This window comes from Zeus faber (assembly GCF_960531495.2).
Source record: "Zeus faber genome assembly, chromosome: 3".
Lineage (NCBI taxonomy): Eukaryota > Metazoa > Chordata > Actinopteri > Zeiformes > Zeidae > Zeus > Zeus faber.
In genome coordinates, this window is record NC_137190.1 from 20,844,566 (window position 1) to 20,869,224 (window position 24,659).

At 43.6% G+C, this 24,659-nt stretch overlaps 1 protein-coding gene across 2 annotated transcripts in view; it reads left to right on the plus strand.

The window, feature by feature from the left end:
• Positions 1–24,659, plus strand: part of dennd2b (DENN domain containing 2B) — a 45,292-nt gene that overhangs the window by 7,726 nt on the left and 12,907 nt on the right. For both annotated transcript variants that reach the window (XM_079996994.1, XM_079996995.1), the window contains exons 2-14: positions 5,231–5,329; positions 10,585–11,871; positions 13,035–13,168; positions 17,867–17,991; positions 18,430–18,645; positions 18,975–19,071; positions 19,220–19,264; positions 19,616–19,800; positions 20,458–20,567; positions 21,046–21,115; positions 22,412–22,489; positions 23,833–23,973; positions 24,468–24,616. In XM_079996994.1, coding sequence (XP_079853120.1) covers positions 5,256–5,329; positions 10,585–11,871; positions 13,035–13,168; positions 17,867–17,991; positions 18,430–18,645; positions 18,975–19,071; positions 19,220–19,264; positions 19,616–19,800; positions 20,458–20,567; positions 21,046–21,115; positions 22,412–22,489; positions 23,833–23,973; positions 24,468–24,616 — 2,711 coding nt within the window. In that variant the 5' untranslated portion in view covers positions 5,231–5,255. The remainder of the gene's footprint in view (positions 1–5,230; positions 5,330–10,584; positions 11,872–13,034; positions 13,169–17,866; positions 17,992–18,429; positions 18,646–18,974; positions 19,072–19,219; positions 19,265–19,615; positions 19,801–20,457; positions 20,568–21,045; positions 21,116–22,411; positions 22,490–23,832; positions 23,974–24,467; positions 24,617–24,659) is intronic.

Consider the following 24,659-nt stretch of genomic DNA (forward strand, 5'->3'; position numbering starts at 1 on the left):
TGTTTGGTACAAGTATCATTACACCCCAAGAATTTGAAGTCATTGAAGCCCGCTGAAGACGGTAATGCCTTCAGACAAAAGATATATACTACAAATTATACTGTTGGAAACTCAACGTCTGTGGCTGACACTAAAAGCTAGAACTGGCAGGCCCTAATAAAGCGGTTTAGTATCGTGCAGCTTGCCTTTAATGGGCTTCTGTTTAGGAACAACAGAGTGTCATCCATCAACTATGGAAGATCTGTGTTATGCAGCTGTTATGGTGAAAAACATAAATTGTATGGCTTTTTTTTTTTTTACATCTTTGAAATAAATCATTGGCTCTGTGACTCAAGCCCATACAGCTGTACATCTCATGTGCATAGCTTATGTGACCATTGTTGGACATTTTGTATATTATGGGCCTGAGTGTAGCTGTGTCCCTCTCTCTCTCCCTCTCTCTCTCTCTCTCCCTCTGCCTCTACGAGAATATTTATGCAGTAACTCAACTCCCACGGACAAGGCTCTGGTAACAGGCCCAACTCAGGCTGCTCAGACCCTCTTTTGTTCCTAGCGGACAAAAAAGCCGTCCTTCTGGAGGGACTGAAACAATGGCCTGGATCGCTCCGTGGGCCCATGTAGTCACGTTTGCTAGTGCGATGTGACGTCTGGAAAGACTCGAGAATCTGCACAGATCTCCACTCTTCCTCCTCACTACAGCCTCTCAACGCCATGGTGTTTTTTTTTTTTTTTTTTTAAGATCCTTTGAGTCAAACTGCTGATCAGCAAAAACCCAGGACTAGTCAGTCCGAACAGTTAAAGCTGAGGTGGAGCAGACCTGAGTGAGGATGGGAGGAGAATACAAATGACTTGTAGTTCTAGAAACCCAAGGTATCTGCTGCTACTTGTCTTTCAGGAGGAGGAACGTTGTCTTTTATGGAAACTCAAAGTGAACCCCAGCTCGGCGGGGGGTTCCCCATGCTGACAGCAGCGTGCTCCTAACATGCCACAATCTCAACTTCCTCCCACTCCTGGGAGGAGGTGAACTTTTTGAAATACGCCGATTTGTGCGGTATTCTTTGTTTGAAAGGGAAAGACTCTTCCGGACACTCCTCATTGTGCTCAAAGGAGCGTTGTCTGATGGATAGGGCAAATATTATTGCATTCCTGCCCTCGCCGGTGTACGCTGTGTGTCTGTGGCTCGGTTGTCATATCCACCGGGGTCAAGGACTTGAGTATTCACATTTTACCTTATAGATGGATACACACACAAAGGCCTCGCCTTATATTTGTAGGTTTCGCTCTACTGATAAAGGGCTTACTTTTTAACTACGTCCCTCTCAAGGACGCGCTGAACACAAAGAGATCTTTTCTTCAAGCTGAAAGAGCATCGTAGATCCGCTCTGCTCTAGTCGTAGCACATGAATATGCTCCTGTCGCTGGCAGAAAAATGTACGCTGTGTTATTGAATATCACGCGCCTTTCTTTGGATATAAACGTTATTTACCCAGGAATACGCCTCAATCTGAAAGAAAAGATACATCTTACATTTATATGGTTAGTGGCCTGCTGTGGTATTATTTTAGTTTATTTTAAGGTCTTACGATGGCTTAAAAACACAGTCATAATCATGGTGTTTTAGAGGATTGGTGTTCTTGTACGATATCAGCGCAAACCAGTCGCCGAAAAGGGACACACGCATGTCTTTTTCTTCTGTTTTGTCTGATCTGTCTTTTATCTTGTCTTCTTACATTTAGATAGAATAGATCAATTAGACAAGATATATAAGATAAGAAAGGTAATTTGTAAGTAATGTCCAATATTGACCCTGAATGTTATCCTTCACCTATCAACTATGTTTATGGTGAAAACCAAGTAACTTCCTACGCCGGATGAACTATTGTTGCCGTAGGCCTAGCTCATTATGTTATTCATGTTTTTGGCCTTTTTGCTAAATTCACTTTGAAGTTCATCAACAACCTGATGAATGTCGTAAGCTAACTGCTAATCCCAACTCTCCATTAGTGGCTTCTCGTGGATAGTTTACTTTAAAACTAGGCTGAACCTGTTTTTAAAGTTGTGTATCATTCTCAAATTTACTGTGAAATTGAACGATTTCACCAAACGGGTCATGACACACACAGCTCCTCTACCGGTGAAGCTCCTAGACAGGGAGAGGACGTTTACATTTGAAAACGAAGCTTCTAGAGCCAGATACGATCACTGAAGGTTTATTTCAAAGCCCCCGAGGGTGCAAATTCCTGTGTCAGTCATGTAAATCTGTATGACTGGGCTTACATTTAGAGTTGTGTTAAATCCAGCTGCCATTTATTACCTAGAATACCATTAATAAAAGTATCCCGATAACAGTTTTGCGTTTATCAAGACATAAGTCAATACCTCAAATTGCATCCAAATAACTGACTGGGCTTCTTCACCACAGATGATTTTGTTTTGTATGAAACATAAACCTATTCAATGTTTCATGCCACAGTTGTTTATGGTCCTATATAACAGTCTGTGTTTGTTTAACGCTTCACATTATGAATTTGTCACACTTAACTCATATTTGAACGTAACTAAACTAAACAAACTAAAAGCGAAATTTGGTTTTGAAATAGATTTCTTTTTTAAATTCTATCTCAGCATTTAATCTTTTCTCAGCCTGAGGTGAACAGAATGACCACAAATCAGTGCCGCAGAGTTATCACCACATCTAACACCACAAGGCTGTGCAGTGAGGTTTGCCTCTGGCTTTGACATTTTAAGAAGGATAAACTCTCAACATGGATGCACTTCAAAGAAGGTTGGAAATGGTTGTTTACTGGTTGTGAGTTTAGTGTAAGGAGATGGTATCGGAGCTCAGGAAGTCGCTCAGCTAACGCCTTGATTGTTTACTCTGCTCGCCGTGACCCACTTCTCTCCTTGTTTTCAAGCTTTGTGAAAAAAAAAATTACAAATAAAAAGTCTCAGTGCAGTTAAGGAAAAATTGAAGAAAGACAAAATATTATGGATATACAGTAATGTGATTTGAGCAGGACATTGGCATTCACGGTCGTCATCCAATGTTTTACACTGGAGGCTGGAGTTCAGTTTTATAAACAGGTGTTGCAAATGAAAATGCACATGGTCCAATGTGTTCTTTATTAAAAAAAATGTTTTTGTGTGTGTGTGTGTGGAAAAATACTTAAATGTATAGAAAGCCTCTTATGGTGCTTCAGTGTTACACAAGCTTTGCAACATATCACTACCGTTTTAAGTAAAATTCTTTGAAACAGGGTCTATGGCTATGTATTTGGAAGAATCTCGTGATAGGATACATATCATAATACAGGAGTCATAAGTTTATACATCACGATACATTGTAATACTATTAATACATTATTAACATTATTAATACGACATAGCGACATTAATATATTAGAATTTCACTGTCATGACTTAGTGTTGCCAACAACGAATGAATAACCATTAACATGCACGACAACAACAAATTTGACCAAATCACTGTACTAGAATACAATATAATAATGTAACCCACAGCAGTGGTTCTCAATGCGGGGTCCCAGCACCCACCAGGGGTCCTTCGAGAGGTTTTTAGGGCTCCCCAGAAAAAATGATAATTAATAGTTAAACTTCACCATTATTTCATTTACAAGACATTTGTGCCGTTAGAAAATGTAGAATAATGACTGGTTTGATCCTAGTCTCACAGTTATCACTGTAACTATAGCACAGACGGGTATGGAATTATGGACTTTAACATTAAAAATGTTCTCAGATTGGGGTAGCAGGGACAGAATCTTTATCAAATGGGGTCAGCGGCCTAATGCGCATCAGAATTGAGGGTCCCCGATGTGAAAAAGGTTAAGAATCACTGACCGAGAGGACGGCGGGGTTGAATAATCACCCATGAATTTGACACCAATACTGTTACATTGGGGAAAAAAGGAAGATTCTCAAGAACTCCAGTGTTTTCTCACACATTGTGAATACCACAAAGCAACAACAGCGAGGGGTTTAGATCACAGCCTTCCCTGCGTTTGGATGAAGATGCATCCCGGGTGCTCCTCATTCCGCTCCTCTGCCACAGGAAATCGCTGACAGCAGGAATGCTGCCACTCGCCTCATCTGTCTCCATAGCGCTCTACTCCGCCGCTGGTTGGCTGGCTTCTCCATACAACAACTTCCTGTAAACAAGTTGCTCGGCACAGGCACCCTCCCGTTCCTCACCTCTGATCTCCGGGGAGCCGCAGTTGACCTTCTCGTACGCTATAAACAATCTTTTCCTCACAGAAGAATGACAGGAGGCCAGTTTGGAAGGGTCAGCGCAGCAGGAGTGTTAAGGGCCACCGGACAATGTGCTTAATAACTGTATGGGGACGCAACAGTGATGCATGTGGGACATAGAGGACTTTGATCTGCAGATGATTAGTGGGATTTATTGCGCAAACGTAAATAAATCGTAAATGTAAAGTGTGTTACATCATGTGACCATCGTGAACATTATCAGGACACTCACTTTTAGAAGCAGAACCATGCATCAGCTGTTGGTTGCCAAGACTCACAAGACACAGTGGTTACCAAATTTGAATTCTTTTATAATTGAGTGATATTTATCCTATATAGATATAATCCATATTTCAATATTCACATCTGTTTCACCACTTTTGTCACAGTAAATCACTGTGCCTGGATAACTCATTTTCCTTGGTGGAAGTTTCTAAACATACAGAGGTACACAACAGGGCAACAAGACCGCAGAAGGTGGTTGACAGGGGCCCAAATCGGATTGCATAGAGCAATTGGGCAACCGTTATTGTCAGGCCAAAGACCATGACTATATACAGTATATTCTCAAACTTTATGGACTTTGCAGTGCTTAAACAAACACTTCTACACCCATTCGGGTGTTGAAAGAAAAAAGTCTGTAATGTAAACGTAGGACTTTTTCTTGTTCCCTTGGTCGATGTTCTTTTGTTCTTTGGTGAGCTCATTATAGTTCATAGTACAAGAGTTATTTCCTTCTGTGGGCGGTGAAATTGACCCACTTGTTTTCAGATACTGATATTTGACATGGTGCTGAATTAAAATGCATATTATTCCATATTGTATTTTCCAAAGTCTTAATGATCAATAACCTCACCAAACTTAAGTTAGTAGTCCAGTAAAAAAATGTATAATTCTTTTTGTTATTATTATTTGAAGTAAATTGCAACATCTCTCTAATGTCACTGTGTCTTTCCATCAGGTGAGTGGTTGGTTCGAGGGCGACCATGACGGCCAACAAGAGTTCCAAGGCCGGGCCTCGTGTCGGAGGAGGTAAAGCTCCACGTGACATTCCCGACAGGTCAGTGACACGTCCAACCAGGAGAGGAGATGGTTCGTTTGCCATTGTTGTCAATGATTAATGCAGCATTTTGTCAAGATATTCCAGGTTTTGCCCCAAATCACGATGGTGGAGCGAAAGAAAGTGTCATGTTTGATCGTCTAACGTCACAGATGGAGTATATTACACATTTTCAGTTCCTAAATCTTTTTTTTTCCCTCAATCTCATGTTTTGGGGAAGCTTTCCATTCATTTATAAACCGTGAGCAGCGCGCTGAGGAGTGTTTGGGTTTTCACGTTGAGTGCTGACATCCTCCTGCTGAGAGGCGAAAACAAATAGATCCTGGCAATAACATATAATATATAGACTGAAACTCTGATACTGTTCATCTCTCCACCAAAAGGGATATTGTGACTGTTTTACAGTGATGATAGTAACAGTTTTTTAGCAAGGAAATTCCTTTTGTTTTTTTATTATCTGATTATTGATGACTACAGTGTAGATGGTGGGGCATTTAAAGTGATTGGTTTTGAGGTATAAATAAAGCAGCAGTAAAAAAAAAACTTTGTTGCACTCACAAACGATGGGATTTTGCGTAACATATGTGGTCAACTGGAACAATACTCCTCAGATCTCAAACTGCTAAATCAAGATTTGCAGACTTGTTTGACAGCCTATGATTCGGATAGTCAAGCAGTTCTTCGGTTAAGGCTTATTTCTTTTATCTCTTTTTTTTCTGTGCCTCCCTACCTTCATTTCCAATGTCTCAATAAATTGTAAATACACTGAGAGTGAGTGTGCAGCCCGGTCGCAATAAAAATGCCAATATCTTTGTAGCGTTACACGAAAAGCTACAAAGTAGGTGGCTGGAGGGAAGCATGCATGAATATCAACATAGATGATGAAAATAGATTTTGTGTTGTGACTGCTGATGGAAAGTAGGTGTCAGAAGAAAGGCTTGAGTCATGATAAGGTGCGAAATTGCTGAATTTGCCATGTATGAACAAAGGCCCTGTTTACACCTGGCATTAACATGCGTCTCGGGTGGTCCGATAACAAGTGGACAGTTCTGAGTACGGGCCTAAACTAGGCCTGGGCGATCGTGCAAAATTCCAATCGCGATCGCTGGGGGGCAGCGATCAGCAATATACGATTTTATCGGGGGCCCACGCATGCGTGTGGTGGGGATCGCTCGCGCATAGAACATAATGTAATGTGGCAAATGCGGTCCCCCCGTTCTAGAAGTGCAGGATTTATTATTTACAAGTCCCAAAGCAACCGAAAGCAATGGGGGAACGTGCGTCCCCATTGTCCCGACAGTGGAGACACAGTTTTTTTTGGAACAGTACGGAGCGGGATAGTCCCTAAACTAAGTTGTGTTTAAAAATGTCGTTTCATACATGTAGGAAACAAACAAAAATAATTTGATTTAAAATAAAGAGACAGCAGGCGCACGGGAGCCGGCACACTGCTGTCTGGAGGGGAAATAAAAAATACTCCACTCCAGTTCTCTGAGTTAGGTTTATGTTTTTCGTTTTTAATACAATTAAGAAACTAAGGAAACAAAATAAATCTAAATCTTTCTATATGAAATTATATTATGTATTGCTATATTATAAACACCAGATTTGCATATAGAGCGGCAGGTACGTGCACCTGCCCCATGGACCCCATGGTGCCCTTCTTATCAGGCGCACTTTTTTTTAAGCGTTAATGGGTGTCGAGGTAGCGATTGTCTGTGCAATCATATATTCATGAGACTCAACTCATGAACCTCGCAACTCGGTGCACATGCGATGTGCGCACAGCGGCTCCGCTGTGCTGCTCCGTTCGCCCAAAGCTGCAAATTGCCTAGAACCGGAGCTTTCTTTTTTTTTAAGCACCTGCCCCTCAAAGTCTCTGTATGGGACTGTAGAGGGGAAGTGAGACCTGGTTACTCGACAGCTCTGAGCGGAGAGGGACAGAGCCTCCACCCCCTCTCTCCCTCCCTCTCCCCCTCCCTCCCTCTCCGCTACTGTTTCAGAACACGGTAAACTGCACTTATGCCGTTTCAATGTTCTGATTTTTCCTGGCGCATAAAAAAAATAAAAAATAAAAGTCAATGTCATCAATGTCAATCACGATCGATTGAGTCAATCGCGATCGATGGAGTCGATAGCCGATCGGCGGAGTTGACCGCCATTAGACGATTTAATCGTAAATCTGCCAAGCGTAGCGTAAACGCACCCGTAACATAAGACGCATTGATGAAGATCCGATAGCTCAGATCACGTTCGGAGGTGGTCTGGCCACATTCAGGACCGCCTACTCAATGGATGCCCCATGCGTAAAACGGCACGGGGAACGTGGACGCGCAGCGGACCGGAGATCGTTCCCTCTCCACTGCCCCGATCCAAGGAAGAACGGGAGAGTTTGGGTGTTTAAAAATGTTGTTTCATACAAGTAAGAAATGAACAAAAAAAAATACCTCTAAAATAAAAACACAGGAAAACTGGCGCGACAAGTATGGCTTACCGCTGTCTTGAGGAGAAAAAACGCCACTCCAATTCTCTGAGTTATGTTCGCGTTTAAAATTTTCCATGCAAGTAAGAAAATCAGGAAACAAAATAAATCTGTTCAGCCTGAACCTTGTGCTGCATACAGTACACACGGCACCAATATTTCAGTCTACTCTGTTTTCTCTGCGAACCAAGGTCTTCGCATTTGGTCTTTGCAAATGGAAATGACGTTTGTGTTTATTTGTATATAAAGTGGGGAAGTGAGATCCGATCACCAGTGGTTACCCGAGACACATGTGAAGATGCATTCTAATGCCAGGTGTGAACAGACGTACTCAGAGCTGTCCACTTGTGATCGGATCACCCAAGACGCATGTTAATGCCAGGTGTAAACAGGGCCAAAGGCTGCTCTAAACGGAGCCCCGAGCTTTCTTCCATCCTGGTCAGCAAATTGGAAGTGGTCTGTCTCTGGTATGCCCTGGAACCCAGACTGGAACCCAGACTGGGAGCCACTGGCAGAGCGCTCCTCCATTCTGTGTGGTCCACCGAGCGAATGCTGTCCACAGCGAGAGAAGGACTTATTTTCACTAGCTCTATCCAGACCACCACAACCCCTTACACACCCCAGGCCCATCGGGCTTTAACTACAGAGGAATCTGGCTCTCACATTATTTTTCTATCAATATGATCTTGAAAGTTTTCTTTTTTTGTATAGCGCAGTCTAAAAGGCTTTTTATCACTTAAGGAGCAAACCTGACCAAGGCAAGCCAAATAGGATTCTTTAAATGTCTCACTTCACGGCGAATAGATTTCTAATGGGTAAAAGGGGTTAAATGTTATGGTGGTGCAGACAGGTTTAATAGCACAACATAGTATGTGTTAACTATTTCTATGCAAAGCTAGATAGAACTTTAAACCAAAAAAAACAAAACTAATAACAACTACCATGAAAATGAATAATTGATTGGTTATGTTCGTATAGCAAATACAATAAGTTATCACAATAAAAGGGATCTAATTGTTAAACTTTATTTTGTGAACTTTTCATTTGATGATTTCTCTCTGTTTGGTGATCCAAATTAAAATTCCGAAAGTTCATAAAACCATCCAGTGTAGGCAATGAAGACTAGTACAGTAGTCCTAGAGTAGTAGCGCAATCCCAGCTGAGCTGGCTTAGTCCAGAATGGCTTTTATTCAATATATTAGGATCACTGAGTCACAACATGCCAAATTCATGTCAGCTAAGCACGCAACTAACTCCTAACAATAACTTAAATTCCAATTCCTCCTTCAGACCTATTTCCAATGTTTATTCTTTATGTCCAACACTCCTAGATTGACCTGAGAAGACCTTAGTATCAGGGCATTTTTACACAAGATTTTTTTCCTGCGGTCTTAGTGTGCACTAAGACCTGTTAAGTCTACAGACTTTATAGCCACATTTATTTATCTCATAAACGCTCCGCTGGATCGCTAAAAGAAGTGAGTTAAATGTGTTGTACCTGCTACTTTTTGTTTAATCTTAGTAAAAAAAAATCATTTAATGTGAATTAAACAAATGTTCACTTTCAAGGTTTAAGTTGGCCACCCCAATATTCACAAAATGTAATACCTTATATTACGCAACAAGGAGGTGTGTGCTTCTCATATCGTAGATTCTTAAAGTAGGCTCACCCAACTGTGAAAAGGGTGATTATCATAATGATAATCTAAATAAATAAAAAAAGCCAGGATTCAGCACTCTACAATGTATTCAGTATTAGTCATAGTCTACCCAGAATTTGGCACTGAAAGTCATTAGTGAAGTGAGATAAGACATTTATATGGTGAAGGATACAATTTCTGCATGAAGCCTAAAGGTTGACAGGTGGTGAAACAGTCGCCCCACCCTGGAGAAGTCGTTTTACAAAGCAAAGCAGGGCAGAGCGTTGTGAAGAGAGATCTGTCCCAACCTGCATCGCTGGTATCGCAGTCCACCGCCTTTCACTTCCTCCTTCCCAAACCCAACGCTTGTTATCCCAGCCAGGGTGGTGACATCAGATCTCCCAGAGATTCACTTTCGCAAGAGCCAGCCGGCTGCCAGGTCGTGACAAAGATCCTGAAAGATGACAAGTGTTGAATGTGCCAGAGATCTGTGAGGGAAACATTGCTGGAAAACCTTCAGATTAGTCTCGGGTGCAGTGTGAAAGTGTCTTGTGAATAATGGTGTGAGTCAGTAGCGGTGGGACTAGCATCCAGTCTGTCTCGCACTTTAGCCACACGGATCATACAGAGAGAAACTTCTGACGACTAGAGAGGAGCAGGGATTCTGTTAGAGGTAAGACTGGTAGTTTGCTTATTTAGTGTAGTCGACTTCCAGTGCTTTGTGAGCGTAAGATCCATGTCGAATCCCTCAGATTGATTTAGTCGTGTAGAAGATCTACACATGCCTTTTAAGTAGATGTGTGTATTCTTCGGGCTTAGTTTTGATCTCATGCTGCCGAGGAGAAGATGTTTTCCTTTAATTATTTCAATTAAATGGTCAAGATTTTCATTTTTCCTACTGTGCTTATGATCTTACAAATACGCTCCACATTTTCAAGTGATTGTTGACTTTTCACCCCCCTGCTTTTATTCCACTCCTAGTTTATCATGATGTCCATGTTGGAAGGTTGAGTGGAAGTTATCTGATACCCTTGTGATTTGCCTGTGAAATACTGTTCCTAGGATTATGACTCAGTGCGGTTAGTCGTTGGGTTTTTAAGAACAAATACACAAATGTCACTCGTTTGCTTCAGGTGCCAGTCTACGTCCCCACTTCCCACCCTCCGTGTCAACCAGGGGAGGTGCCAGCAGCCTCTACTCAGCGACACTGAGAACTCTGAGAAGCAGACCAGGTACGTCAGGACCGACGGCCGCTTCCTGGGCCGGGCTGCCTGGAGCAGCAAGACCGCTAGCCTGTATAGCGGTGCGTCCCTGTCTTCCGACTTTGACCCCCAAGGTCGACTCACAAAGTCCAAGAGCATTGGTTGCCTTGACAACAAGCTCTCCATCTACAAGCCTTCAACCCCGAACCAGCTGTGTCAGGAAAGCCAGGGCGTCCCAGAGCAGAGGGAGCTTAAGGCATCGGGGGATCTCTCTGGGGGAGATCGACTCGTCGGCGGGTCCCTGAGCTGGAGTACGCTCTCACTCGGGCCTTCCTCTTACCAAGGCCACAAGCGCACCCTATCTCTCACCCGGGCTGTAACGGGTGTTCCCCCCGCAACCATCCGCAAGAAGATTTCAGAATGGGAGTGCAGGAGGGTTTCTCTGCCTAGGATGAGCTTATGTCTGGAGAAAAGGCCGGGAGGGGGAAGTGAAGGCTGCCCCAGCATGCTTTCTTCTCCCTGCAGTGAAAAGACGTTTGACTTCAAAGGCGTCCGCAGGATGAGCACGGCGTTCTCAGAGTGCTCCTACACAGAGACCGAGGAAGAGGAGGCCGTGGCAGACAAAGAGGGCCCGGGCCGCTTCCAGAAAAGGATCGGCAAGACCGAGTCCTCGGGTGGATTCCTACGTTCCCTGTCCGCTCGAAAGGAGACGTCGGCTGTGCTGAACAGAATACAGAAAATAGAACAGGCTCTGAAGGAGAGCCCTGGTCCAGCACCTCCAGCTTATCTAAATAACTGCTACGTTCCAGACAAGCCACGACATAGGTCTTTTATGAAAGGGGGAACTCTGGATTTGGATAGCCAGTGTGCCAGTAAACGTGTGAGCATTTGCTCGGTGTCCACCGAGCCTGATTCACTCCTGGCGTCGGACAAGCTCTTTAAAGTCCACCAGAGGTACAGCGTGAGCTCGGCGAGATCTGAGAGCCCGGAGCCAGCTTCCTCACACACCCCTGGAGGGACGCCAGTCAACCCCTTGCCCAAACCGAAACGCACTTTTGAGTATGACGCGAACCGAAATCAGAAGGGCACGTTGTCAGCCAACGGACTACCTCCGAGCAGAGCCTCTGACTCCCCCCCACCCCTGCCCTCTACACCGGCCCCTAGTGGGGCTCGAACGCTGAAGGCCGAGGGAAGCACCACCAGGAGACTCCAGGACCGGTGAGAAACTGAAACGAAATGTTTCCTATCACAGTTGCAGTGCATTTGTGTTTGTATTATATGTCTCGGTTACTCTATTGCATGCTCATTGGGCTTCAGTTTAGTTAAATATTTAAATCCTTACTCCTATATTTTCTCCTCAGAAGGAACTGTTTATCAAGAAACATTGATTTATTTCTCTATACAATACAACTTGACACCTGCCTTTTGTAGAAAAAACACCGGGGCCGTGAATTTGTTCAGAGCCCTTCAGGGAGTTGTACATAGTTGGCAGATCATCTATCTTTCTTACTAATGTATTGCACCGTATAAAACCTGACTCAACATCGGCAACATATTTTATCCCAGATTGCAAAGAAAGGCTTGGCATTTTCAGAACAATTAAAGCAACACCCTGTACTGTACCTACATTCAAAATGGATTCACATTCTTTGCCGGTTACTAAATATAGATTTTGAGACTCTCTTTAGACTGGCTGCTACGGACATTAATGTTACATTTTGTTTTCTTTTTAAATAATGCTCTAAAGTTACGTGTCTGATGCCTTGAAGCTCTGTTATTATAGTAATATAATAAACATTTTCCTGGGAAAAAACGTCTTGGATTGTCCCCTGTTGAATGAGTGAAGGAGGGGCCTTCAGATCTGGCTGATGCCGACGGTGTGGAGGAAATCCTTTAACTACGACTTTGCCTTTGTCTTTAACATTCCTCTGACTTAAATAATTTTAGACCTTGCTTGCAAATCATGAGCTGACAATGGGCAGACATAACCGAGTTCCCTGCGCTAATGCACTCCCGTCTGCTCCCTTCTCAGAGACGCACACAACAGGCAATAGACGAAAATAGATTTCCCCATTTTGTCAATTAGTAGAGACTAGAATGATTGACATTAATGTATTTGCAGTTGATGTGTCAGTATTTTGAGATTACTGTTCTTTGGGCCTCTGTCATTAGCAGTCTCTGGCATGTAAACTAGCTATTAATAAGGATATTTGGAACACATGGAGTGGTTTTTATCCATCACTGTTTCCTATCCACTAATTTGCTTTTGATCAGTGAAGTATGTACTCAACACGTGAACCTTCGGGAATTTCACACCAAAGGTTTTTTCCCTCCACCCTCTCTCCCACCATTGTTTACTCACTTTGCCTATTTCTTTCCAGGGAGTCGTGTGAGTCAGAGGACGCTGCGAGCGCACCTTCCTCGCACCCGTCCTCACCCACAGAGAACGGCACCGGAACCAATCAGCCCAGTTCCAAAAGCACTTTAGAGGAGAACGCCTATGAGGACATAGTAGGTAAGCACAATAAGCACAATAAGGGTATATGTACTGTAGGTGTAGTATTTAATAGAAAATGTGTGTGATCAGTTTTGGGAGTTTTGGGATTTTTCTCATAATGAGGGTGATAACTTGGCTATGAGTGAGCTATTGCTCTGTGAAGTTCTTTGGGTTGTGCTTTACGGTCGGCACCCATGAAAAAACGAGTAAAATTATTGGGCTCAATATATATATATATACATATGTATGTGAAAAAAGGGTTGCCCTGACCAAAGCCATTTTGGAGCATAAGACAAACTCTTATTACGGGTTTGTGGTGAGGGGACAAAATATATGTTGAGTACATTTACTGAAATCTGAAAAATGTTAACCATGAAAATGGCTCTGTGGACAATAGAAATGCAAATTATAAACAATTGGATAATTAAGAGGTCTAAAGATAATGACTACAACTTTTTAGATTAATAGATCTGGCTGGAACTGGAAGACATAGAGTCTACAAATTCAAAAGAGGAATACTGTGATCGAGTTTTAAAGGTGTCATGGCAGCATCTGTTACGATCAGGCTGAAATCCCATCTGTATGTGGTGCCTTATCGCAATGTTTATCAGCTTTCGGTAAGATTGTTTGGAGAGTCCCCTTATCTTTACAACAGAATGTGAAACAAACCTGCTCCCTTATTAAAGAAGTGAAAGGAGACAATTGAGGATGATACAGACATTACATTGTCATGGAAGACACCCCTCCCAAACCATAACCAGAAGTGTGGGTGGGGAGAAGAAGTTGCGGCTCAGTGGTGGTTTTCCTGTTGCTGGAAGCTCAGCCTTTCGGCATGAGATGGGTGGAAAAGCAGGGTTTACCGGCCTGATCCAGTCAGCCGTTGAGAGGCTGGCCTGATATTGCCGTTAAAAACTCCCAGGCCGACTGCAAATCCTGCACTGCAGTCAGGCAATGTTGCCTCAGAGAGCAAATACCCCGTACCTAGCGCCTGCTCTACAGCATCGCCAGTCGGCCAGAAAACCCAAGTGGTCATGTTGTGAACTCTGATTGTTTTAAATGGACGTCACATGTTCCAATAAAACATTCCAAGGATCATTTCTACTCATGATGTTGTGTTGTTTTCCATAACGTTTAATGCACTTTTCGGTGAGGACGGTTGATCACAAAGGTCAGAATTTATTCATTTATTTGTTCCTTTGTGTGATTTTCACTGTTTTCTTTCTAGCAATAGGGAGAGGAACACTTATATATTAAGTCTTGATAGTTCTATCACCCTGCAAACTACCTTTTAGGGCCATGCTGTGTGGCTCCATGTACACCAACTCAAAGTTCTCTGCAGGCAAAGGGAAAGAGAGAGAGAGCGAGAGACAGCAAGAGAGAGAGAGAAAGAGAGAAAAAAAGAGAGAGAGAGAGGGAGAGAGAAAGTGATTGTATGAAGTGCTGGACATGTTTAAGAGTCAAATTCCTTTCCACTAGCAAATGACCTGAGGCAAGCTGCCCAGCGTCAGTGCCAGTTTTTTTTTTTTCTTTCCTCTGTATGAACTGTGCGTCAGTTTTGGCAGCGTCTGGCCCGGCCATTGCGAATCCCTTCTCTGCTGATGAGACTTGGACTGGAGATGGGGGAAAAAACAAAAATCAGGATTTGCATCTTGAAACCTTTTTCATGATAGGTCCTCGATCAGGAGCAAAGTAATGAACGTTGTTTTGAACGGTGGCAGAGCTGCGTGTCATTTCAACGATAGCAGGTCCAGTGAGCATGTCAATGCGATTGAAAGTTTTATCTGTTTGTTCCTCTGCCCAACTTGATTTAAACAGAGTGACACGGTGGCATTTGAGCCGTTGTCTCAGGGGAGCGTGAGGACGCTGTGAATTGCATGCGTGTCCCAACAAAGCCTCCTTTGTTCCGTCGTCATCATGAGTGTGGAATCCCAGATTCAATGAAGTGGTTTTTGCAAATAATGATTCGTTCCACAGAGATAGATCTTAAGATTAAAATCCTTCGCCACATCAGTCGGATGATTAGTTTCACAGAATGCTGCGTTTCAATTTTTAACAAGACGTCTGTTATAATAGCAGTTTCCACCACAAGTAAACAGTGGTTTACAGGTCAGATTTTCATTTGAGAGGCAGTGACAGCTGAGAGAAATAAGAAGAAAACAGAACAGTACACTTCAAGACCCACACCCCAACAGCCTCTCCTTAGGTTTTTCATATTTTTGAGCCGCGTATACTTCTCCAGTTCATCATGCGAGTACCTGGTCCTCATTAGCGCATTGCCGTGCATCTATCTCCTTTTGGATGAGCGGAGAGAAATAACACAAAAAAAGTCCCTTTTTGCCTTCTCCTCTAGGACAGACAACTCAGATGCTTTGGACTCAAAATATAATTTCCAGATCTTCTGTGGATATCTTCACTGCCCAGAGAGGGTTTTGAGGATTTTCAACATGAACACCAATTTGAGTTTAACATTAGATCCTAGATGAAATTGAGATTCTGGTTTGGTTATTTAGGTCTGGTACACCACTGGCATACACCATATTCCTTTATAAAACCATACTTTATTTAATAATCTCACAGCTTTATATCAGTGTTGCTGGTTGACCTCTCCGGTACCTAGCTGATCCTATAATTGCATTAAATATGCTGTGAGACATCATCGAATGCCAACTGGAACCATCTTCTGAGCTTGCACTCTTGCGAACATGGTGGAAAATGTGGGCCAATGTTTTTGTTATTCTTTGTTGTTAGAAAAGAATTTAGAATCCTAAAATACTGTGCATTCCCCGGTGTAATTTCTCCAATGTGGTTGAAAGCGATCGGTCTTCAGGGTGGATGCAGTCTTTGGTTTCTGGCGCTGCCAAATATTTAAACGAAACTAAAGCCCCAAGTTTTTTTTTTCCTATCAAACTCACATTTTCTGTTTCACCACATGAAGGAGTCCGCGGTGCCACCGTTGCAGCTCTGTCCGGGGCCGTTGCACACTGGCATTGTGTGTTTAGTAGTGCGTTGGCTGTCTGGACCTGCCCAGAAACTTCTATTAGCTAAACAAAGAGGTGCAATCAGCATGAAGTTAAGGTGTGTCCACTCCCTTGGAATATACAGTGTGTGTGTAAGCCAGACAGAGAGAGAGAGAGAGAGAGAGAGAGAGAGAGAGAGAGAGAGAGAGAGATTTGGATGTTTGCAATCAGAGCAGCTGATTAGTACCCTCCTGTACGTCGGCAGCCGCTGAGACATATCATTTTCTCAGCAGGCCGTCATTATGGCACCGCTCTGCTTTAATGGAGTGGTGGAACAGCAAGGGGTCAGGCTAGACCCTCCAACTCTGTTTATGCTTTAATGACACGACGACAGGAACGCACGTCGACGCGGGAATCTCATTACTGTTAAGACTGACTGTTAAGACCCTGTTATTAACGTGAGCGTGTGTGTACAAGGGTAGTAATTTTTTTTTCCCCCCTCAAACATGTTAAACGACCCTAAGAAAAGCTCATTTCACATAGCATTAGTTGTAGGTGTTAGCCGAGGATGAGTGTTTTTTTTTTCTTTGTTTCTTTTTAACACAGAAACAGTTTTGGGGGTGCTTGTTGGCTTTTCCCTCCCATTTTGTTTAGAAGTCTGGAACAAAGCGAGGAAAAAGGATTCCGTTCTCCTGACTCCTTTTGACAGATAAAACTACTTTTCCTCCGTTTTAAAAGTTCCCCTCGTGCATTTAGACACCATCTGGCTCTGTTTTTATGCTTCACTGTGATTCCTTGACTTTCTCACAACCTTTTTCAGATGCTGCCAAAGAGCTATTCTCAGAGCACATGTCTGAATGAACATGGACTGTGGCGTTACACAAGTTCTCTATATTGAAGTTGGCCCGCTGCCAGGTGACATCAGCGAGAGCCGTCAAATGGCCTGTAGATGTTTTGGCTCTTCCAAAATAATCTGCGTTTTTGATATTGATTGATGAACATCATTGGCAGAGATCTTTTAATTTGGTCATTTAATTGTGTGACAATTATCTAATTGTGAGTGTGACAATTATCCTAATTGTAATGGAATTATATGAGGCTTAAACAGTGGTGTTTAATTCTGGGGCTCATGGCAGATTCACATGTCTCTAAAACCGCAAATTGGCAGACACACTGTTACACAAAGTCTATCTGGCTACCAAAGCCTTTTTGGCTTATTATATGTAAGTTATTGTTGGACACAAGACACAGGCTGCAAATAGTGAATGTTATATTTTATCTGTCTATTTTTATTTAATTCAATTTATTTATTTGTGTACTTTTGACCGTTTATTAAACAATCTAGAGCGTTTCTAAATGATGGTCATGGTTTACAATTTGAGAACAACTGTCTCAGAGGATCATCCGCTGCATCTGTCCACTCCATTTCCCAAAGCAGACAGTTTGCATGCTTGGACAGTGATTCACTGGTAGTCCGCTTTGCAGAGGTTTCAGCCGGGCCCCGGTCAGACTTGATGTGGCCCGTGGGGCTCTGGGCCTAACGGTTGCTATTTCCAACAGAGGCAGTTCACTGCAGGCATGTGACTTCAGCCGCAAGACTCGTCACCTATCACGCCTGTGACTCCCTTTGCTGACCCCGTTTTGCACCCCCCCCCCCTCCCCCGCTCACTTCTGTCTTTCAAAACCTGATTGGAGGAAAAAGATGGTATGAAGGCTCATCACTCAAGTTCAATTTCAGGTCTGCAATTTTTTCCTGCAGAAAAAGAGAACCCGTACGAGGATGTCGACCTGAAGCGCAGGAGTTTGCTTCGGAAGTCTTGTCTCTTACCGGAGAGCAACAGATCCTGGACGTCCATGGACAGAAAGCTGAACTCACCCCCTCAGGTAAACCAGCTGGAAGTAAAAAAAATAACTGATGGGTTTTCCTGTTGTAAAACGATCACTCTGGCCGGATTCCGCTCTGAATTTCTGGACAAGATCTTCTTTAGAAGGAACTTGTCTCACAGCAAGATTTCTCATCTGGTGGAACCACAGGAAGCTGTTTGATGTGTTTAGACCGGGTGACGTTCCAGAGAGAGGGTCGGGCTGGAAACCTGGCTCTCTCTCTCAGAAGCACTTCATCTCACCGAAGTAGAGAGGAATCAGTTATCTAATGTTAGAAAGAGAAATTATAAATAATAGAGAGTTTCATCCACCAAGCAGAAACATATCTTACATAAATACTTTGGACAAATGTTCTTTTGACAGAAGTCTCTGTGGGCTACATACATGGACTGGCATATGAACCCTGAACATCTGCCCGTTTGTCTTCTCCCTCATCAGTTGCCATCCAAGTCCAGTAGCCAGTCCCTGCGTCTCACTAGTCCCAGTGACAGGAAGAGCCACCGAGCCAGCCAACTTTCCAAGCGTCACAGCCACGACGACATGCTGCTCATGCCCAAGATGGGTGTATCTCCTTCATCCAGCGGCCTCCTGGACGATGGCCTGAGCAGCACCAGCGACACCCTGGCCTCACACCGGCACTGGAGGATCCCCAAGGTACTTGCTGCTTTAGTTTTAAACACAACCGAGTCAATGCAGAACTTATTTTTTTCCATTCCGTCTTTTGAAACGAGCCCATATTCCTTTGGGCTGGGCTTGTTAAAGCGGTTCAGCATGACTTCTTATCGTCAGAGAGAACTTACCGTAACTTTCCGCAGAGCACTTCTGTGTGTTTTGTCTCCGTAGTTGAGTTTCCAGGTCTTCTGGTGCCTACCCTCAAGGATTTTTCTAGAAGGGAGTGTGTTAGTTTATGTTCTCATTACAACGGATCAAATAATACTCCACTTCAAATAGCCCAAACACTCTTTTGCTCTTTCTGTTTACAGCTGGTCCAGAGAATCAACTCTATTTACTGCACTAAACGTGGGAAAAAGAGACTAAAGAAGTTGTCCATGTCTAATATTGAGACTTCGTCTCTGAGAGGTAAGAACCCTCCAACCCCTCGCTAGATGAGCGAGTAAATATTTGTGTCTTAACCACCCACATAGCGATCCAGCTAAGTCCCTCTTTTAGCATAAACACATGTCAGAATTTCACTTTGACCTTGGAAAACTTTCCTGTCTACCTCCAGATGACAACAGTGAAAGCGAGAGTGACTCAGATGACAGATTCAAAGGTGAGATGTCACAGCGTCCCCTTCAACCCCATTTTTACGGATAGGTATTACATTTAGCACATGCAAAGCTCTGTCTGATTCCCCATGTGGAGTCAGGGGGATTTTATTTGTTCACAGTTAATACAAAGGCATTGTAGAGTTGTAAAATAAACAAGTGCATTACAGATGGATTACCAGTAGTAAGACACAGGTATTTTCCTGTCATCTATCAGGTCCTCATGAGAGGAATGCTGAAGAGATTTGTTGGCCAGTTCCATTTCTTTTAAACACAAACTCTCAGTTGTATGAGTGACAACACGAGACGTTTTTACACCGTGTAAACCATGGAAACGTGCTTGCCTCCCTTCACAGCCCATACCCAGAGATTGCTGAAGTTGCAGTCCATCCTTCGACGGGCGCCCAGCTACCGCACGCTGGAGCTGCAGCTCATCGAGTGGCAGGAGAGGGAGCTCTTTGAGTACTTTGTGGTGGTCTCACTGAAGAAGAAGCCCAGCAAAACCTTCTTCTCGCCAGAAGTGACCTATCAGTTCCCCAAGGTAAGGGAAAAAAACAACAACTGACTTTGACTCCGGGGCCATTTATAGCATTGTCTTTAGTACAGAACTCCTCCAGGGTTCTGGCATTCCCCTGTGAGAGGTTTCGTCCAAGGTACATTGTCATAGCATGCAGTGCATTAGTAACGTTGTGATGTGTGATGTTTAAAGGTGTGTGCTTTCATTTAAATTTAAAGATGGATGGATGGATGTAAGGCCCAGGGGTTTCATGCCTTTTGAGACCAACGGGTATTCCAAAACAGCTGTTGTGAGTTTAGTTATTTATATTGTGTAGCTATTTAGGATATGGTTCAGCAGTAATGTCCCTGGGGATACATATGTGTGTCTTCACTCGAGAAAGCCCGTAGCTCAATGACGTCAAGGTAGGGGAAGGGATCGGGGGGCTCCAAGTGGTGCTCGCTGATGTTGGAAGGGAGTGTGGAGGGGGGCGGGGCTTTTATGGGAGAAACTTCGGTTCAGTGGTTTATCGGCCATGCTAGATAGGCCCACGGGGAAGGAGTAAAAGAGGACAGAGTCGTTTGAATGAGAACGAGCTAATTGAAGTGTTGCCCTCTGCTCCTTTGTACCGTACCCTTCCTTCTTGGCCTTTCTCTTATCTGCTGTGTTTTCACACCCCTCTCCTCTCCTCTGCTTCCACAGCTAGAGAGGCCCACCAAGCAGATCAGGGAGGCAGAGCAGAGGCTCAAAGCCATCCCACAGTTTTGCTTCCCGGATGCCAAAGACTGGAGCCCGGTGTCTGAGTACGCCAGGTAGGGAAAGGCTGAGCTCATGTCTGTAGCCACCGTGACACATTCATTGTACCCGGCAGTCTTTCTTTGACACACCCTAGAGGTTTGGAATGAATGCAGATCTACAATCGTAGTGATTTATGAATAGACACAGATACCTATATCAGATAACCCAGTGGTGTAAAATGTGGTGCTGCTGATATCTAGCTATCTTACATACACTCCCTACCTGTGGTGGTGGTATGGAGGGCCCTGATAAAGCCTTATCTCTACTTACTACTACACTATCTCTAAAATGAGTGAGTGAAAAACGAACCTTCTTTGATGGCTGCTCGGTAATCTCCATAATCTATGAGCTGGTGTGACAGGCGGGGGCTCCGTACCGCAGCGTCTCTTTTGCCTTCTTTCTGTGCACACGGTCATTATTCAAGTGTGCAAGTGTACTGAATACATTTGTGAGGGTGTGTTGATTGTCCATACCTTTTATGCTCCAACACAGTGAGACCTTCTCCTTCATGCTGACTGGGGAGGATGGAAGCCGGAGGTTTGGCTACTGCAGGCGCCTACTGGTGAGACATTGTTCGACAACTCGCTCACAGCTATCCCCATTCACACCCCAGTGAGCTGTGTTTGTTATGACAGTCCCTTTTATTTGAACAAGTAGCACGGTTTTCCTGTGGGACCATTGACGTGTTACATTGCAAACCGATGTGGCAGCAGGAGGAGAAAAGGGCATATAAAAAGAAAAGATTCCGAATTGTGAGACGTTATAAGATGGAGCCGCTCTGGCCTTTCACAACCAGCGTTTTAAATGGACCCATTCAGTTTAATGAGAGTTTCTCAGGAGAGGAGCGATAGGAGAGGAACCTTGAAAAGCCTCTGCGTTGCCATTGTGGAGTATTTGCCCTGTAATGAGGTATGGGAGCGCTTTGAAGTTTTATGTTGAGCCTTGCATTCGTCTTTGTGGTCGGAAAGATGCATGGGATACTGTGTGCAGTATGCTGTGGCGATTTTGTTTGCCATTTGTTACATCTTGGTGTGTTTACAATCCTACAGTGTCTATGTTCTCAGGGTTTAGCGTGTGCTTGTTTAAAACCGTGTTTGTGTGCACTGTAGTGGGTCAGAAAGGTTTGCATGGCTGAAAGCAGACAATGAATAGCGCTGCGGTCTGGCGTTCTGGGTCGTTCTGGCGGGTCGCCGTGGAGTAGAAGAAGGAGCTCTTGATGAGCTTGGCCATGATGGGGCTCCGTTCCTCCTCCGATCGCCTCGCTCCCTCCCTGTTGTGTGTCCAGGGCCTGGCAATAACCGAGCATTCCTGAAGACTTGAATCAAGCCTCACATAGTTGATTTAATCATCCATTTGGAAGAAAAAAAAAAGTAGAAGAGAAACTAGAAGAGAAAATTGCATACCTAATATGGACAAGTGTTTTGGTGATTCTTTTTCTTTTTTTATTAGCTTGCGTGCATGTAAGTGTGTGTGTCTGTGTGTGTGTGTGTGTGTGTGTGTGTGTGTGTGTGTGTGTGTGTGTGTCTGTGTGTGTCTGTGTGTGTGTGTGTGTAGCCCGGGGTGGTTTAGATGATGAAATGCCATATGAGTGTGTACTGAATGTGCAGGACAGATAGCGTCAACACAGAAGATAGTGCACCTGTGTTTAGTGGCCTGGCACACACATCAGAGACTTTCACTCTTGATTAAAAGACCTCAGGAAAAGCAATTATTTATCTGTAAAGAACATTAGTTACACCCGAAACCCTTTTTCTACATAATTCACCAAATGAATAGTGGTGAATTATACAGGTTTAGTTTGCGGGTCTGAGGATCCAGTCGTTGGTGTTTAATGGCTCTGTGTGGCTGTCTGTTCCAGCCGAGTGGGAAAGGGCCTCGCCTTCCAGAGGTTTACTGCGTCATCAGCCGGCTCGGCTGTTTCGACTTGTTCTCTAAGGTGAGCTCATATTCCTGAGACACACACACACACACACACACACACACACACACACACAGACGCACAAATCTTCCTCTTAAAATATTATCTTTAGTTGTAGTAAGCCGCTGTGCTGGAAGCGTCGTGACTCGTCAGACATAGTGCCGGATCACCTGTAAACGTTATTGCAATCTCTCTTTTAGTCAGTGGGATTTTCCTAAGTAATTGTTTGCATCACGGCTGTTCTGTTGAACCAACCAAATCATAAAAGGTCATTGTGTTTTGACTCACACGCCTTATCTAATTTATCCATAATATGTTTTCCCTATGGAGGGATTATTCCAAGTGGATAATCCAGACTGCTTAAACAGAGAGACAGTCTAGTATGGAACGTAAGTAAAACTTACTAATAAAGGCAATAAACCATTTAACACACAATTCAGATAGTAAAATATTGTTTGTGTTAAGTGAACCCATTTGTACTCCCGAACCTAAACTGTTTATCCACAAAGTATCTATCGATTTATATTGGGAAATTGGATTTATATTGCTCTTAGAAAAAATAACATTTTCATTTTTTCTCATTTAAGATTTCATCTATCTATTATGGGAATTCAGCCAACTGGACGCAGTAGCATTTGCTATCGCAGACCCTACCATATTGAAGATTTAATAGTCTTTGTACTGGTGTGGGGGTACTGGGTCTGCTCTTCAGATGACTCCATTTTGAGGACAGTGGAGCCGCAGAGCTGTAAATAACATTCTCTCTATTGGAGACTTGAAAGTGCTTTCAAAGTAAATGTAAACAGAAGGCAGAGTTTGATTTCACAGGGAAGTGTACGTGTGTGTGTGTGTGTGTGTGTGTGTGTGTGTGTGTGTGTGTGTGTGTGTGTTTGTGTGTGTGTGTGTGTGTGTGTGTGTGTGTGTGTGTGTGTGTGTGTGTGTGTGTGTGTGTTTGAACGTGTGTGTGTGTGTGTGTGTAGGTGTGTAGGTGTGTGTGCGCGTGCGTGTGTCTGTGTTTCTCAATGCATGTTTGTGACAGACTGTGATATCATTATGACCTACAAAGTGAGCTATTCCAATAAAGTTTCCAGACAGGAGTCACCTTGGATCAAAACAGCGCCACACATACACACACACACACACAAACACACACACATGGACGTGGGGTGGGAATTTCCACACATATCAGACAGACATGTAAAGCACACAAAAATACAGAGAAAATTTAGAGTTCCAGACATTTCCTCAACTGGTGGCATCAAGACTTTCACAACAACCCAGGATATTTGTGCCATGGACTTGTGCTGTAACTGAATATACCCCTTTCTTTTTCCCTTTCTTTCCATGCTCTCTGTGTTCAGATCCTGGATGAGGTGGAGCGGCGGAGGGGCATTTCGGCAGCGCTGGTATACCCCTTCATGAGGAGTCTGATGGAGTCTCCTTTCCCTGCACCGGGGAAGACGATCAGAGTGAAGACCTTCCTGCCTGGAGCAGGAAATGACGTCAGTACTACTTTTAGAGATTCTATGGACTTGTGTGTAATAAGCAATCATTACTTATAATTGCAACATCCTTTATTTTTTGTTGCACGTTTTCTCAAATTGACTTATTAAAGCGGTAATATCTTGTTTCAATGTACTTGTGTGATGCATGTGCTCCTCTATATGCTGTTTCTATTGTCCGCCTTTCCCGACGAGAATGCCCCGATCAGGCCCGTGCAAGTGACCAAGACAACACAGAAACAAGTCAAATTGATCAGAAAAAGGCATACTTTGGAGAAAGGGAAGTGACAGAGGCAACATTGGGAACTCGGGAGTTAGAATTGAATGTAATTCAGTGACTCCCACCCAATCGACCCAACAGGCCGATTTCTTATGGATTTGCACTATAACGGAAATATACATTTTAAGGTGATGCCTTCATTTTTGAATTTGGTGAAGAATTGTGAGAAATTCTACATATTTACTTGGATCTTTGGCCTGTATTCCTTCCCCAGGTGATCGAGCTGCGGAGGCCGATGGACTCCAGACTGGAGCATGTGGACTTTGACAGTCTGTTCAGCTGCCTCAGTGTGCGGCAGGTGGTCCGCGTCTTTGCCTCTCTGCTGCTTGAGCGCAGGGTCATCTTTGTGGCTGATAAACTCAGGTAATGAAACACGGAAGCTCTCATCACTTTTAGTTAGTTAGTT